General features: G+C 43.8%; 1 protein-coding gene across 3 annotated transcripts in view; it reads left to right on the forward strand.

The window, feature by feature from the left end:
- The window catches only part of KIAA1549L (KIAA1549 like), a 316,445-nt gene extending 313,093 nt beyond the window's left edge, over positions 1-3,352 (forward strand). For 2 of the 3 annotated variants that reach the window (XM_086341097.1, XM_086341096.1), the window contains exon 21: positions 156-3,352. In XM_086341097.1, the coding sequence (XP_086197223.1) occupies positions 156-437 (282 nt within the window). In that variant the 3' untranslated portion in view covers positions 438-3,352. The remainder of the gene's footprint in view (positions 1-155) is intronic. The other variant, XM_086341099.1, reaches the window with a different exon arrangement.
- Positions 3,353-13,977: the final 10,625 nt, after the last annotated feature.

Below are 13,977 nucleotides of genomic sequence, written 5' to 3' on the forward strand. Positions count from 1 at the left end.
AGCTTTTATATCTGCACAATGGCGAGTTGCCTTCATTTTCTTCTAAATCTCTTTCCTTGTCCTCAATCCCCTCCTCCTTTGGTATCTAGTGTATCCTGTGACTTGAGCCCATTCCTGATACCTGGCCCTGTCTTCTCTCCCAACATGCTCTGCAGGTCCCCCTCCCGGGGTACATCGAGGCTTACCCCCGATCCCGGTATCAGCAGAACTCGCCCTCCAGGCTCCCTCGTCAGTACAGCCAGCCAGCCGGGCTGCACCCCAGCTTGGAGCAGGCCCCGGTGCCCTCCACAGCAGCCTCGCAGCAGAGCCTGGCGGACAACGACCCATCCGACACCCCCCTCACCAACATTTCCACGGCAGCCCTGGTGAAAGCCATCCGGGAAGAGGTGGCCAAGCTTGCCAAGAAACAGACAGACATGTTCGAGTTCCAGGTCTAATGCCTTCACCCCTTGAGACTTCCAGACTCTGAGGAAGCAGGCTTTGGGTTTTTCCAGGTGTGGTGGGACTGGAGACATGAGACGATGCAGGAGTCTTTCTCAGCCTCAGTTTCTAAAAAGGTGAACAGAGGGGCTTCTGGGAAACAGGAAACTCTTGAACAACGGGATGCTTGGCCTATTCAACTGACTGTATGTCAACAAGCCCGCATGTGGGACCATATGTTTGATACTCTGTTATGTTAACTGTTTGAGCTGTGGGTGTATTCCATCCCCTGTGGAGCCTTAGTCAGGAGAGACGAGACGCTTGCTAATCTGCAGATTCCTGTCCAGTACCACATTTTAACAGGTCACCAGAAGAGGGCAAGCACAGCTTTATCTTCAGTGACCTCTGCATGTTAACTGTTTCTGTGTTAAAGGCAATGCAGGCGTGTGAAGAAGCCCCAGACTGTTCTCTCATTCAGCCAGAACTGTAATTATCCAGTCACCTCCAGTCTCCAAGGGAGACACTGACTCCAGCCAAGAAACTTGAGTCCTTTTCTTTTAAAGGTTCATATTCAAAGTCAAATAAATTGGATGAAAATCAGGACTGTCAATGACTGCAGCTACACATAGTCCTGACTCTTCCCCCTCCCCCCAATTAATTCAACAAAGGCCAAGAAAGAGAGAAGATAAGAGGGAATGGTGGATTTGTGTTGACAGGTTCTTTGAAAAGGTGTTGTCATGTTGGAAATAGAGTATTCTGCAAGTTGGGCTCTAGCTGGAAGAGCATCGGTGCTAAGAGCTTTTAGGATCCTACAAAAGAAAAACGGGTTTTCTTTGCCCTGCAGTGAAGGTAATCTGAGAACAGAGCTTCTCTCTTTTTGGGGGGACAATAGATACATCGACTTTTACAAGGAAATCTCTGTCTCTTCAACAATGATGTCCAGCATGTGCTGCCCAGTGATACAAAAGGAAATAGTCATCAATGCCTATTGGAAGCAGGAATAGTGAACCCAGTCTCCCCAGGCTGCAGCCTCTGTTTATAGAAACTTCTGAATGTAGAAAATCTGTTGATTTATGTTCAAATGTAAATAACATTTTAAAAGGTGTATGGAGTTAGCCAGTCCCCTTCCATACTTGTCCCCATAATTAATAGACATAGGAGGACATTTGCCGCAATGGCGGGCTTCTGACCTCGTGACCATGATGTTGTAAGTTAGGCTTCCTGGCATGGTAGGTCAGCCTCCAGAGCTCTGGGTGGACATTGCCTTGCAGCCCTGAGGCACCAGCTGCTGACTATCAACGCTGACTTCGGGTAGCCCAGGGGAAGGGACACCCTGGTTCCATCACCAACTTTGGGAGCTGTGCTCAATGTCAAGGGCTTTCATGGTGTCTGTTGGGGAGTGAGGTCCTTTCCTGCCTTCACCCACGATCCATCTAGCTTCAGCTTGTATTCATCTCCTCTGAGTCCATCTTTCCATTCTCCTCATGAGTTTCTTTGGTCTTTACTGAGAGAAGAAGGTGGAAATTTTCAAATTGAGAGAAGAGTAGGAATGGAACTGATTAGAGTGAGAGAATCAAACTGTCAAAGCACAGACTTTTCAAAGAAGCTGTTTTTATTTCTCAATGGCAAATTGCCCTTTCTGCAATGTTCTGGAGACGATGTGTCATGGATCCCCCAAACCAGTCTCTTGTTCGGATGATATTAGGTAGCGTCCTTTTGGTATGCTGGTTGATCTTTCATAGTGTTAGTTTTTTGTTACTTAAAAAAAAAAAATCAGCTATAAATAAAATGTATTTTTGTAATTTCCATGTGTATATATGGTATATTTCTACCAATGGCCAGGTGTTGTAACCCAAAACCTAAATCAGTTTGCAAACACTGTGGACAGTGCAAGATTTTATTGACAGATGAACACAATGCCTAAGTCTATCCAAATAGGGATTCAGTGCACTTGAATGAACAAAGAGCCAAAGAAACTCAGCCTTTTCATGCAAACGGTATGAGTCTGATAAAGTCAGCTACATTGTCCCGCCTTATCAATGATATTACTATCTCATCAGTGCAATGATATCAACCCAGTACTTTGTCTACTTGGTAAATGCTTGGAAATACTGTATGTGAAAATGAAGTTTCAAGACCTTAGTGTAATTTAAATATATACACATGCTTCCAAGACAGTGTCTACACTTTGGATGTCCCAGTGACTCGCAGAGGAAGAGCCCACAGTGTGCTGTGGTCTGGGTCCAGTTGGCTAAGAGGATGCCGAAAAATCACGGCGAGCTGTGCAGAGTCCCCTGAGATAATGAGTCAGTCAGTGGAGATGACTACAAATACAGCATTCTAAGTCAGACACTCTTTTAAACTAGACACCACAGGTTTAAGAGCAGTATATGGGAGGAAAACCTTAAGTTGAGGAGAAATCAGTGTGTCCATGTTGTCCCACCAATGCAAAGATGGCCACCATTGTTTGATGTCCTGTGACTAAGATGGGGGTCCCTTTTCTGAAGAGTCTCCTGACCCTCAGGAGATGATAGATACCTATGGCTGGCCCTGAGACAAGGCAGGTGTTCAGAAGTGCCATGAGAGCCCAGAGATTCTGTGTTCCTCATGACCCTCCAGACAGTTGAAGAAACCTTGAAGAACCAGAGGACCTTTGGTGACGTCCAAGAAGGAAGCCAACGTTCGGAGAAGTGGAGTAACCTGCCCAGGCCTTCAGCCCCAGCCCACTTACTTGTGATCGGGCTTGCTTTCCATTTCACCATGCTGCCTGAACGCTTGTCTGTGATGCGTTTCTTGAACTGTGCTAGGAAGTTTAAAAAGTAGACAAGGGTTATATGAGGGACTCCCTACATTCTTGCAAAGGAAAAAGATGATTGAATACAGTGTATAGAGGGCAATGCATTTGTGGCATAATAAACATTTTTTGGAACTAGTTTCGATGTGAGTTTTCTGAGTTCATGAAAAGAAAAGCATTTTGGCTTTTTCTAGAGAGTGCCATCAAGGAAATGGGGTTCTCCACTGCTGTGGAAGACTTTAGGGGTGTATTCTTCTCTTAGTGCCATGGATCTAAACAGGCAGCCTGAGTTGACTAATGACTAAGACAGGGTGGATCATGTAGGAATCAGTTCTCTGGTGCCAGAAGTTATATTGTGCATTTGTTAATTTAAGAATTCAGCAGAAGGGCATGTATAATTTCTGGGTATTCTTGATGGAAGAATGGATAGGATATTGTTGGATTTGTGATTTTTTAAAAAAGAAAAAAAAAAAAAACTCACAGTACAGATGGAGGAGGAGAAAAATTTAAATACCTGACTAAAATGCTTCTCTAACAGGCAGGAACTAACAAAATATATAAAAAGATTTAAATCCTGATTACCAATAAATAGGCTTCTTTTTCATACATAACATGTACACATTGTTTAATGAATAAAATAACAGATATTATTTTAAAGTCAGAACAGAATTTAAATGTAATTCACTCCTTCTGTTACACATCAGAAAGTAGTTTGGACTTTTCTAACAAAATACAGCCAAATGTGCTTAGGAAAAGATAGTAGTTTAGCTTAGAGCAGTGACTGACTTGGGTCCAAGTGTTAGAAATTAAATGTGACCATTTAGTCCAATCTGGAAGATATTCTAGTCAAGGGCCTTTGCATACTTGATCAGATGTGGGGAGTGACTGAGAAAATATAGGCAGACCTCAGAAATATTGTGAGTCTGGTTCCAGACTGCCACAATTAAGCAAATATCATAATAAAGTGAGTCCATTCATTTTGGGATTCCTGGTGCATATAAAGGTTATATTTATACTATAGTATATAGTCTATTAAATGTGCAATAGCATTATCTCTCAAAAAATACATATCTTAATTTAAAAATACTTTATTGCTTCAAAAATGCTAACCATCACCTGAGCCTTCAGCAAGTCATCATCTTTCTGCTGGTGGAGAATCTTGCCTCAGTGTTGATGGCCACTGACTGATCAGGGTGGTGGTTGCTGAAGGCTGGCATGGCTGTGGCAATTTCTTAAAGTAAGACAAGTGACTTTGCCAGACTGACTCTTTTCATGAATCATTTCTCTATGACTGCAGTGCTGTTTGATAGCATCTTAACCACAGTAGAACTTCTTTCAAAAGTGGAATCAGTCCTCTCAAAACCCTGCTGCTGCTTTGCCACCTAAATTTATGTCATATTCTAAGTCCTTTGTTGTCCTTTCAGCAGACTTCTAGCACCTTCACCAGGAGTAGGTTCCATGTCAAGAAACCACTTTCTTTGCTCATCCATAAGAAGCAACTCCTCACCCATTACAGTTTTATCATAAGATGGCAGCAGTTCAGTCACATCTCCAGGTTCCATGTCTAATTCTAGTTCTCTTGCTGTTTCCATCACATCTGCAAGTACTTCCCCCACTGACATCATCCGTGAGAACTGGAATCAACTTCTTCTGAATTCCTATAAATGTTGATATTTTTACCTTTTCCCATAAATCACGAGTGTTCTTAATGGCATCTCGAATAGTGAATCCTTTCCAGAACGTTTTCAGTTGACTTTGCCTAGATCCATCAGAGGAATCACTATCTATGAAATTTACAAAGTATATTTCATAAAATAATAAGACTTAAAGCCAGAATTACTCCTTGATCCACAAGCTGCAGAACGGGTGTTAGCAGGCATGAAAACTGTGAATCTCACTGTACATCCCTATCAGAGCTCTTGGTTGGCCAGGTGCATTGTCAGAAATATTTTGCTTTTTAACCTTTTTTTGTGTTGTTTGTTGGAGCAGTAATTTCAATGGTGGGCTTAAAATATTCATTACATCATATTGTCAACAGATGTGCTGTCATCCAGACTTTGCTGGTCCATTTATAGAGCACTGGCAAAGTAGATTTAGCCTAATTCTTAAGGGCCCTAGGGTTCAGGGAATGGTAAATGAACTTTAGTTTCAGCTTTCAGTTACCAGTTGCATTAGCCCCTAATAAGAGAGTCAGCCTGTCCTTTGAAGCTTCAAAACCAGGCACTGATTTCCTCTCTCTGGCTATAAAAGTCCTGGATGACGTCCCCTTCTAAGACTGTTTTGTTGCTTGACTGTTAGCATAACTGATGCCATTTGGACACTTAAGAGTTTCTCCTGTCCTTTATGCTGACTTTGTGGTTCATCTGGTAAAGAATCCGCCTGCAATGCAGGAGACCTGGGTTTGATTCCTGGGTTGGGAAGATCCCTGGAGAAGGGAAAAACTACCCACTCCAGTATTCTGGCCTGGAGAATTCAGTCCATGGGGTCGCAAAGAAACGGACACAACCGAGCAACTTGCACTGCACTTTGCTGACCTTACCCAGGACTGTGCTGTGCAGTGAATCACTTCTCTGTCATCAAAGGCTTTGTAATTAATAGATATTGTTTAAGAATCATCAGGACCAGTTTGCCTCAATGTTCTCTAGTCCTTCCCTGATGTATTCCTGGTGCCCATGAGACTAGTTGCTAAATTGCTTCAGTCGTGTCTGACTCTTTGAGACCCTGTGGACCGTAGCCCATCAGGCTCCTCTGTCCATGGGATCCTCCAGGCAAGAATACTGGAGTGGATTGCCATGCCCTCCTCCAGGGGATCTTCCCAGTCCAAGGACAGAACCTGCATCTCTTGTGTCTCCTGCATTGGCAGGTGGGTTCTTTACTACTAGTGCCACCTGGGAAGCCCCATGAGACTAGTTACCTACCATAACTCTTGACTTAGGAATGCACATCCTATTTCTAAGCACATATCTCTATATTCGAGGTTAACTATAAAATTGTGCCAGTGGCTCCTCAGCGGTGTGGAATGCTTCCAAATCGTTGTCTATCTGATCCCACCCTGGAAGATACCATATAATAAACTGATCCATTGATTTTATGGAGCTTCCTGCCTAACTTTTCAGTCTCAAGATGCCTTCTCAGTTAGGTGGGCACTTTCTGTCCCTTTGTCCTCCAACGTGTGTCTACATTAACAATCTGTTGTTTCATGCAGCCACCTTTGTTAACCATCTCAGGGGGATCTACTGGATAACTTCCTGCAGCTTCTACATCCGCACTTGCTGCTTCACCTTGCACTTGTATGGTTTGGAAATAGCTTCTTTCCTTAAACCTCATGAACCACCTCTGCTGGCTTCAAACTTTTCTTCTGCAGCTTCCTCACTTCTTGGCCTTCAGGAAATTGAAGAGAGTTAGGGCCTTGCTCTGGAGAAGGCAATGGCACCCAACTCCAGTACTCCTGCCTGGAAAATCCCATGGATGGAGGAGCCTGGAAGGCTGCAGTCCATGGGGTCGCTGAGGGTCGGACACGACTGAGTGACTTCACTTTCACTTTTCACTTTCATGCATTGGAGAAGGAAATGGCAACCCACTCCAGTGTTCTTGCCTGGAGAATCCCAGGGACGGGGGAGCCTGGTGGGCTGCTGTCTCTGGGGTCGCACAGAGTCGGACACGATTGAAACGACTTAGCAGCAGCAGCAGCAGGGCTTTGCTCTGGGTTGGGCCTTGATTAAGGGGATGTTGCGGCTGGTTGGACCTTTAGACTATTAAAACTTTCCAGATCAGCAAAAAGGCTGCTTCACCTTCTTCTCATTTGTGTTTTCACCGGAGTAGCACTTTTAATTTCCTTCAAGAACGTTTTCTTTGCATTCACAGCTGGGCTAACTGCTGCAAGAGGCCTAGCTTTTGGCCTGTCTCAGCGATCAACATCCCTTCCTCTCACCGTTGTTGTTCCATCGCTAAGTCGCGTTCAACTCTCTGATCCCGTGGACCATAGCATGCCAGGCTTCCCTGTCCTTTACTGTCTCCTAGAGTTTGCTCAAACTCGTGTCCATTAAGTCAGCAATGCCATCCAACCATCTCATCCTCTGTCGTCCCCTTCTCCTTCTGCCTTCAATCTTTCCCAGCATCAGAATCTTTTCCTCTCACTAAGCCTAATCATTTCTGGCTTTTGATTTAAAGCGAGAGATGCTGAACTCTTTCTTTCACTTGAACAGTTGGAGACTATCATAGCATTATTCATTGTCCTAATTTCAATATTGCTGTGTCTCAGGGAATAGAAATGCCTGAGGAGAGGGAGAGAAGAAATGGAAACAGCCAGTCAGTGGAGCAGTCAGAACTCACACAACACTGATTATGTTTGTCCTCTATCTGGGTGCAGTTTGTGGTGCCCAGAGCAATTATAACAGCAGCATCAAAGATCAGTGATCCCTAGACCACCATAACAAATATAATAATAATGAAAAATTTTGAAATATTGCAAGAATTGCCAAAATGTGATACAAAGACAAGAAGTGAACAAATGCTGTTGGAAAAATTGTACCAACAGACTTGCTCAACAGAAGGTTGCCACAGACCTTCAATTTATTAAAAAAAAGAGAGAGAGAGATGTGTGAAGCACAATAAAGCAAAGCATAAGACAACCAGATGTGGCCTGTTCAGGGGCCATTTCACGGAAACACAACAGATTCCAATTGGACTTCCCTGGTGAGTAAGACTCCGCACTTGCAGTGCAGGGGGCACAGGTTTGATCCTTGGGCAGGGCAGTTCCAGGTCTCACCCAGCTTGCTCTCTCCTGTCCTCTCTCCCACCTGCTTTCACCTCTACATATCTGCTTAGTTCTCTTGCTTGCCTCATCCTGCTAGCCTTCTCTGTTTTCTCATTGGTGTGTATTTAGTTGAAAGAATCCACCCCAGGACCCACTCTGCACAACTTTACCCTTTCAGTACCCACCCCTCTCTACACCCCTCTTTGTGCTCCCAGGGCAAATTCTTGAGACTCAGATTGGTCCAGTTCATCTGCCTATGATGAGCCACGCTTGGGTCAGGTGCCTATACAATCAGCTACAAGCGAGAGACAGGGTCGCGTGACAAAAGCATGCCCCCAACCCCCACCATCGCCACGGACCGACCCTTTCAGTGAAGGCTTAGGTTGGGGGCTTGTACCCGGAGGAGGGAACATGCCACCCACCCCAGGACAGCAGCCAGCAGCTGGGTGGTCCCTATGGACATTGGCAGGGAGAGGAAAGGGCACCCTTGACTGCCACATCAGGTGAGAACACATGTGCTTGAAACCCTGGCGGGCTGGCCAGACCTGCCCCAACCACTTCCCACCCCAACACCAGTCCTATTGATACTGCTGCTGCATCTAGAAAGTGACTTCTGACTGAGGCCCAGTTAGCAGAATGTCTTCCTCAGCAGATGATAAATACTTGTAAACTGAAATGCGTGCTCTTAGCTCAGGTGTGGTTAATATGGCTCCTGGCCACACACTTGAGAGATGAGAAAACTGATGAGCCTCTCAATAGAGTCTTTTGAAACCATATTGGTTTCAAGTGAAACTGATATTACTGTGATTCTTCCATTCTAAATATATAAAAGTCAGTCTCCCAAGCATTGAAAGTTCTCTTGACAGTAGCCTGTGAAAGTGCTAAAATGTGGGGTGTTTCTGGAAAGAAGTACTTAGGAAGTAGAATTCATAATTCCAGAGACAATTCTTTTAGAAGTTATTAAGTTGCTTTGATTAGGCAGGTTTCCAAAATAGGGAAATTTGTGCTGGGGCAGAATTTGTCTTCAAAGGACAAATCCAGACTTTAACAAAAGCCATTATGCAATGAAATCTAGAAATGGATTATTTTCATTCTCTGAATTTGTAAATTATGGAGGGAGGCCATCAAGGTATTTTACATAAATTAATTGTGGCTTCACCTTATTTTCCCTGTCTTGACCTTGTGTCTAAACTCACCCACCCACCCACACCCACCCTCGCCCAACACACATGGAAACTGAGTTGAGAGAAGGTTTTACCAAACAGAATCAGGAATATCATTGGTCTGGAAATTATGAAAAAAAGCAGAAATAATCACAGCCTTAACAACTCACTCTAAACCAGTCTCTAATTCCTCATTTGTGAAATGGGTATAAGAACTCCTGCATGTCCCACCTCTGGTGGTTATGAAGATCACTTGGCAGAATGCAAAGCAAAGTGTCTTGGAAAGTATATTTGAAGATGTTCTTAAAGTATTAGCTTCATAATTCAGTTTCATCCAGTGAAATATGTTAGGTCCTTCAATCCACTGCACTAATTTGTCACATGTTCTGTGAAGTTTTTAAATCTATGCTATAAAATAAAAAGGTAAAGCTGATCCTACGTTTGGAACTGCCTGTGAAAGCCAGCCTCACCTGCATCACTGCTGTTGTTGCCTATGATTTGGAGAACATGTAAGTGTATCTGTGCTCTCACTCTGCAGGTGAAAACCTAGGCCAGGAATTCTCACTAACCACATTAGATACATTGGGCAAAGGCAGGTACTGAACAGGAGCTTGACTGTAGCTGTTGTCATGCCGTGCTTTGCTTCCTAATTAAGTTTGTATCTCTTTGGCCTCTGCTTGGAACAGTGTTCATAAGCTATTAGAGTTTTTATGGTAAAATAAAACGGTAAAGGGGCTTCCCTGGTGACTCGGGCAGTAAAGAATCTGCCCGAAATGCAGGAGTCCAGGGTTCGATCCCTGGGTTGGGAAGATCCCCTGGAGAAGGGAATGGCAACCCACTCCAGTATTCTTGCCTGGAGAATCCCATGGGCAGAGGAGCCTTCCAGGTTATAGTCTATGGGGTTGCAAAGAGTTGGACAAGACTGAAGGCTTTCATGTCCCCAGACCTGCCTGCTCCTCATTTTACCTCCTCCAGATGGTGAGATGGAATCTCCCTCACAAACCAGTTGCACAGCAGTACCCACTGGAGTTTTGTTTTGTTTTTTTCCCACTGGGGTTTTTTAAAGGACAGTTGTAGGTCTGGCAAGACCCCTTATGGTCTTAGCCTGGAGCCTGAGCTCATCAGCCTAAAAGAGCTCACCCCTGGCCAGCCACAGGCCCCTGAGAAGCAGTTCCAGCCCATTCATGACTGTATCATTGGAACAGATGGTGTCCAGGAGCAGAGTAAGCCAGTCTCTGCACACATGCCCTTCTCAGAGCATAAAGAAGTCCCATCCAGTGCTCCCAATGAGTCCAGGGATGATGTTAGTATGGGACACAAACTCCCAAGACCACCTACTTCTTCTCTGCTACCCCGCCCCCATTGCTAGTCACGGCAATCATGATGCCAGCCTTATGTTTAGATCTAAATAGAGGCTATGTGTTAGACTCCATGCTTTGCCCTCTGATCTAAGCTGATTGGACAGGAGACACATCTGCCCAGGAGCCACAATTCATAGGTTGATCACCCATCAAACAAGTGTGACTCAGCACATGGGACTAGATCAACCAGATTCTCTAGGAAATATTTATACCAAGAAACAGAGTCTGTTAGCCACAGGTGTTGAAACCAAATGGTCAAGACTTACAGGCCATGATAGGCTGTATGCAAAACAAAGATCTAAGAAAGCAGAATCCTGGGTAAGAAGTAGCCTTGAGACCAGGGAGATTTAGAGTCTAGATGTGAAAGCCTATCTAGACTCAGGGTCTGGATAGTCTTAAGACTGTGAAAATAAAGTGTTGCCTAATTGCCCTAGTTGCTGCATGTATTAATATTCCAGTATTTGGGGAACTAAAAGTTTGCTTTCCTGTAATTTAAGTTTTTGTCTCTAAGATTAGGTCCCAGATAAGCCTTTTGTGTCCTAGGAACCAACTCTTTGAATAGGTCCAGGTAAAAGAGAACAAAAGACCAAGACCAGAAGCTAGAGCCATGACTTAAGCAGACATGAGGCTCGGAGAAGGGCTGCGTGGGGCCGTCTCCCTGCCAGGGTTGTGTGTGTCTGTTGATGGTTAATCTTTCATTTAACTGGAACTGTATAGGAAGCACTGATCAAAGCTTTCACATAGCTGTCCATTCAGCCCTTCATTGGCTGAGCAAACTTTCCTGAATACTAACTATGCATCAGACACTGCTAGGGATCAGGAGTCAGCAGGACACAGCACCTGCCCTCAGAGTTCATGGTCAAGGGGGACTGACCCTTGAGACACAAAGCCCAACATATGAAGGACTCACCATTCATTCTGTGCTTTTCCTGCCACATCAGCGCCAGCTGAATGAAAACCAGAGTCCCCTTCTTTCTGGAAACGTTTAGGTTTAGAAAATGACAGACTCTGCAATTGCAGCTTCTGATTATGCTACACACAGCTCTCCTTCCCAAAGATCTTTAACTGATTAGTAAGATGCCCACAGTATCCCTCTGGGGATAGAGAACAAATTGCCAACTGCCAAGAATCAACAAGCATTACAAACCCAAATTTCAGAGCTGTCACCACCAAACGAAATCAGGAGCCCAAACGGTAAGGAAAAGAACAACCAATTTAGGGTCTCTACTATGCCATCAAATGAAAATTTTAAGAACCGTATACTTTACGAATGAAGCCACAGTCCACTGAACACTCTCACTGTGCACTGTTCATATCAATAAACTGCTATTCAGGATGTGCTGGCTTATTAATGAATGGGTTTTGGTTTTTATTCAGCCTCTGAATAAAATTTGCTCTATGGAGCAAATCTAAACAGGCAAACCAGGTAGAGCTCTGTGGTGATTATCATTTCTTTTTCTTTTTTCTTTCTTTGTGATACCATTTTTTTTGCTGCATTAGCCTGTTTTGCTTGGTTGAAACTGTGTTTTCTCCTGGACAATTTACATATGAAATAAAGCACATTGTCTTACTGATAATTTTCTTTCCAAGGTGTTAGTGGATACTCGTGTTCACATTTTGTCCTTTCTCTTACTTAGTAGTTCTTTCTCCATTACCCGTAGGGACAAAATTTTAACAAGTATTTATAAATTCTCATAATATTGGAAATCATCATGTGATCACTGATGTTATCTTACTGGTTTTGAAATTATATGATCCTAGACTCTCTTAGTTGGAAGACAATTTAGTGGGAAAATTATCCAGTTTTCCACTCTGGAATCAACACAGAAAAAAACCTCATGTTTTGTGGATACTACATAGGCTTACCTGGTCAAAGATGAAGCAGAAGTAGGGCTTCAGCAAGGCAGGTACTCAGAATGAGGGAGCAGGGAATGAATGGGATCCACATGGAGAGTTTTAAATGCAATTTAATATTTAGGAGTAAAAAGCAATGCAGTCACCACTGGGTGGGAGTGGAGGAATTTCCTTGATTTAATTTACGTATGGGGTGAGAGGACACCAAAATAATTTCAGTTTGAAGTCTGAAAGGTTTTACTCTAGCTCTGAATGTCTGTTAAGACCACTGTTATCACATTTTAAAGGGATGCCCATGTTAGGATTTGGGGTCATCCAGTTCAGTGCAGTTCAGTCACTCAGTCGTGTCTGACTCTTTGCGACCCCATGAATCACAGCACGCCAGGCCTCCCTGTCCACCACCAACTCCCGGAGTTCACTGAGACTCACGTCCATCAAGTTCGTAATGCCACCCACCCATCTCATCCTCTGTCGTCCCCTTCTCCTCTTGCCCCCAACCCCTCCCAGCATCAGAGTCTTTTCCAATGAGTCAACTCTTCGCATGAGGTGGCCAAAGTACTGGAGTTTCAGCTTTAGCATCATTCCTTCCAAAGAACACCCAGGACTGATCTCCTCTAGGATGGACTGATTGCATCTCCTTGCAGTCCAAGGGACTCTCAAGAGTCTTCTCCAACACCACAGTTCAAAAGCATCAATTCTTCGGTGCTCAGCTTTCTTCACAGTCCAACTCTCACATCCATACATGACCACTGGAAAAACCATAGCCTCAACTAGACGGACCTTTGTTGGCAAAGTAGTGTCTCTGCATTTGAATATGCTATCTAGGTTGGTCATAACTTTCCTTCTGAGAAGTAAGCATTTTTTAATTTCATGGCTGCAATCACCATCTGCAGTGATTTTGGAGCCCTAAAAAATAAAGTCTGACACTGTTTCCCCATCTATTTCCCATGAAGTGATGGGACCAGTTGCCATGATCTGAGTTTTCTGAATGTTGAGCTTTAAGCCAACTTTTTCACTCTCCTCTTTCACTTTCATCAAGAGGCTTTTTAGTTCCTCTTCACTTTCTGCCATAAGGATGGTGTCATCTGCATCTGAGGTTGTTGATATTTCTCCCGGCAATCTTGATTCCAGCTTGTGCTTCTTCCAGCCCAGTGTTTCTCATTATATACTCTGCATATAATTTAAATAAGCAGGGTGACAATATACAGCCTTGACATACTCCTTTTCCTATTTGGAACCAGTCTGTTGTTCCACGTCCAGTTCTAACTGTTGCTTCCTGATCTGCATATAGATTTCTCAAGAGGCACGTCAGGTGATCTGATATTCCCATCTCTTTCAGAATTTTCCACAGTTTATTGTGATCCACACAGTCAAAGGCTTTGGCATAGTCAATAAAGCAGAAATAGATGTTTTTCTGGAACTTTCTTGCTTTTTCCATGATCCAGCGGATGTTGGCAATTTGATCTTTGGTTCCTCTGCCTTTTCTAAAACCAGCTTGAACATCTGGAAGTTCACGGTTCACGTACTGCTGAAGCCTGGCTTGGAGAATTTTGAGCATTACTTTACTAGCGTGTGAGATGAGTGTAATTGTGCGGTAGTTTGAGCATTCTTTGGCATTGCCTTTCTTTG

Source organism: Bos grunniens, chromosome 15 (assembly GCF_055505025.1).
Source record: "Bos grunniens cultivar Pamir isolate PY7600 chromosome 15, Bosgru_T2T1.0, whole genome shotgun sequence".
In the NCBI taxonomy this organism is placed as follows: domain Eukaryota; kingdom Metazoa; phylum Chordata; class Mammalia; order Artiodactyla; family Bovidae; genus Bos; species Bos grunniens.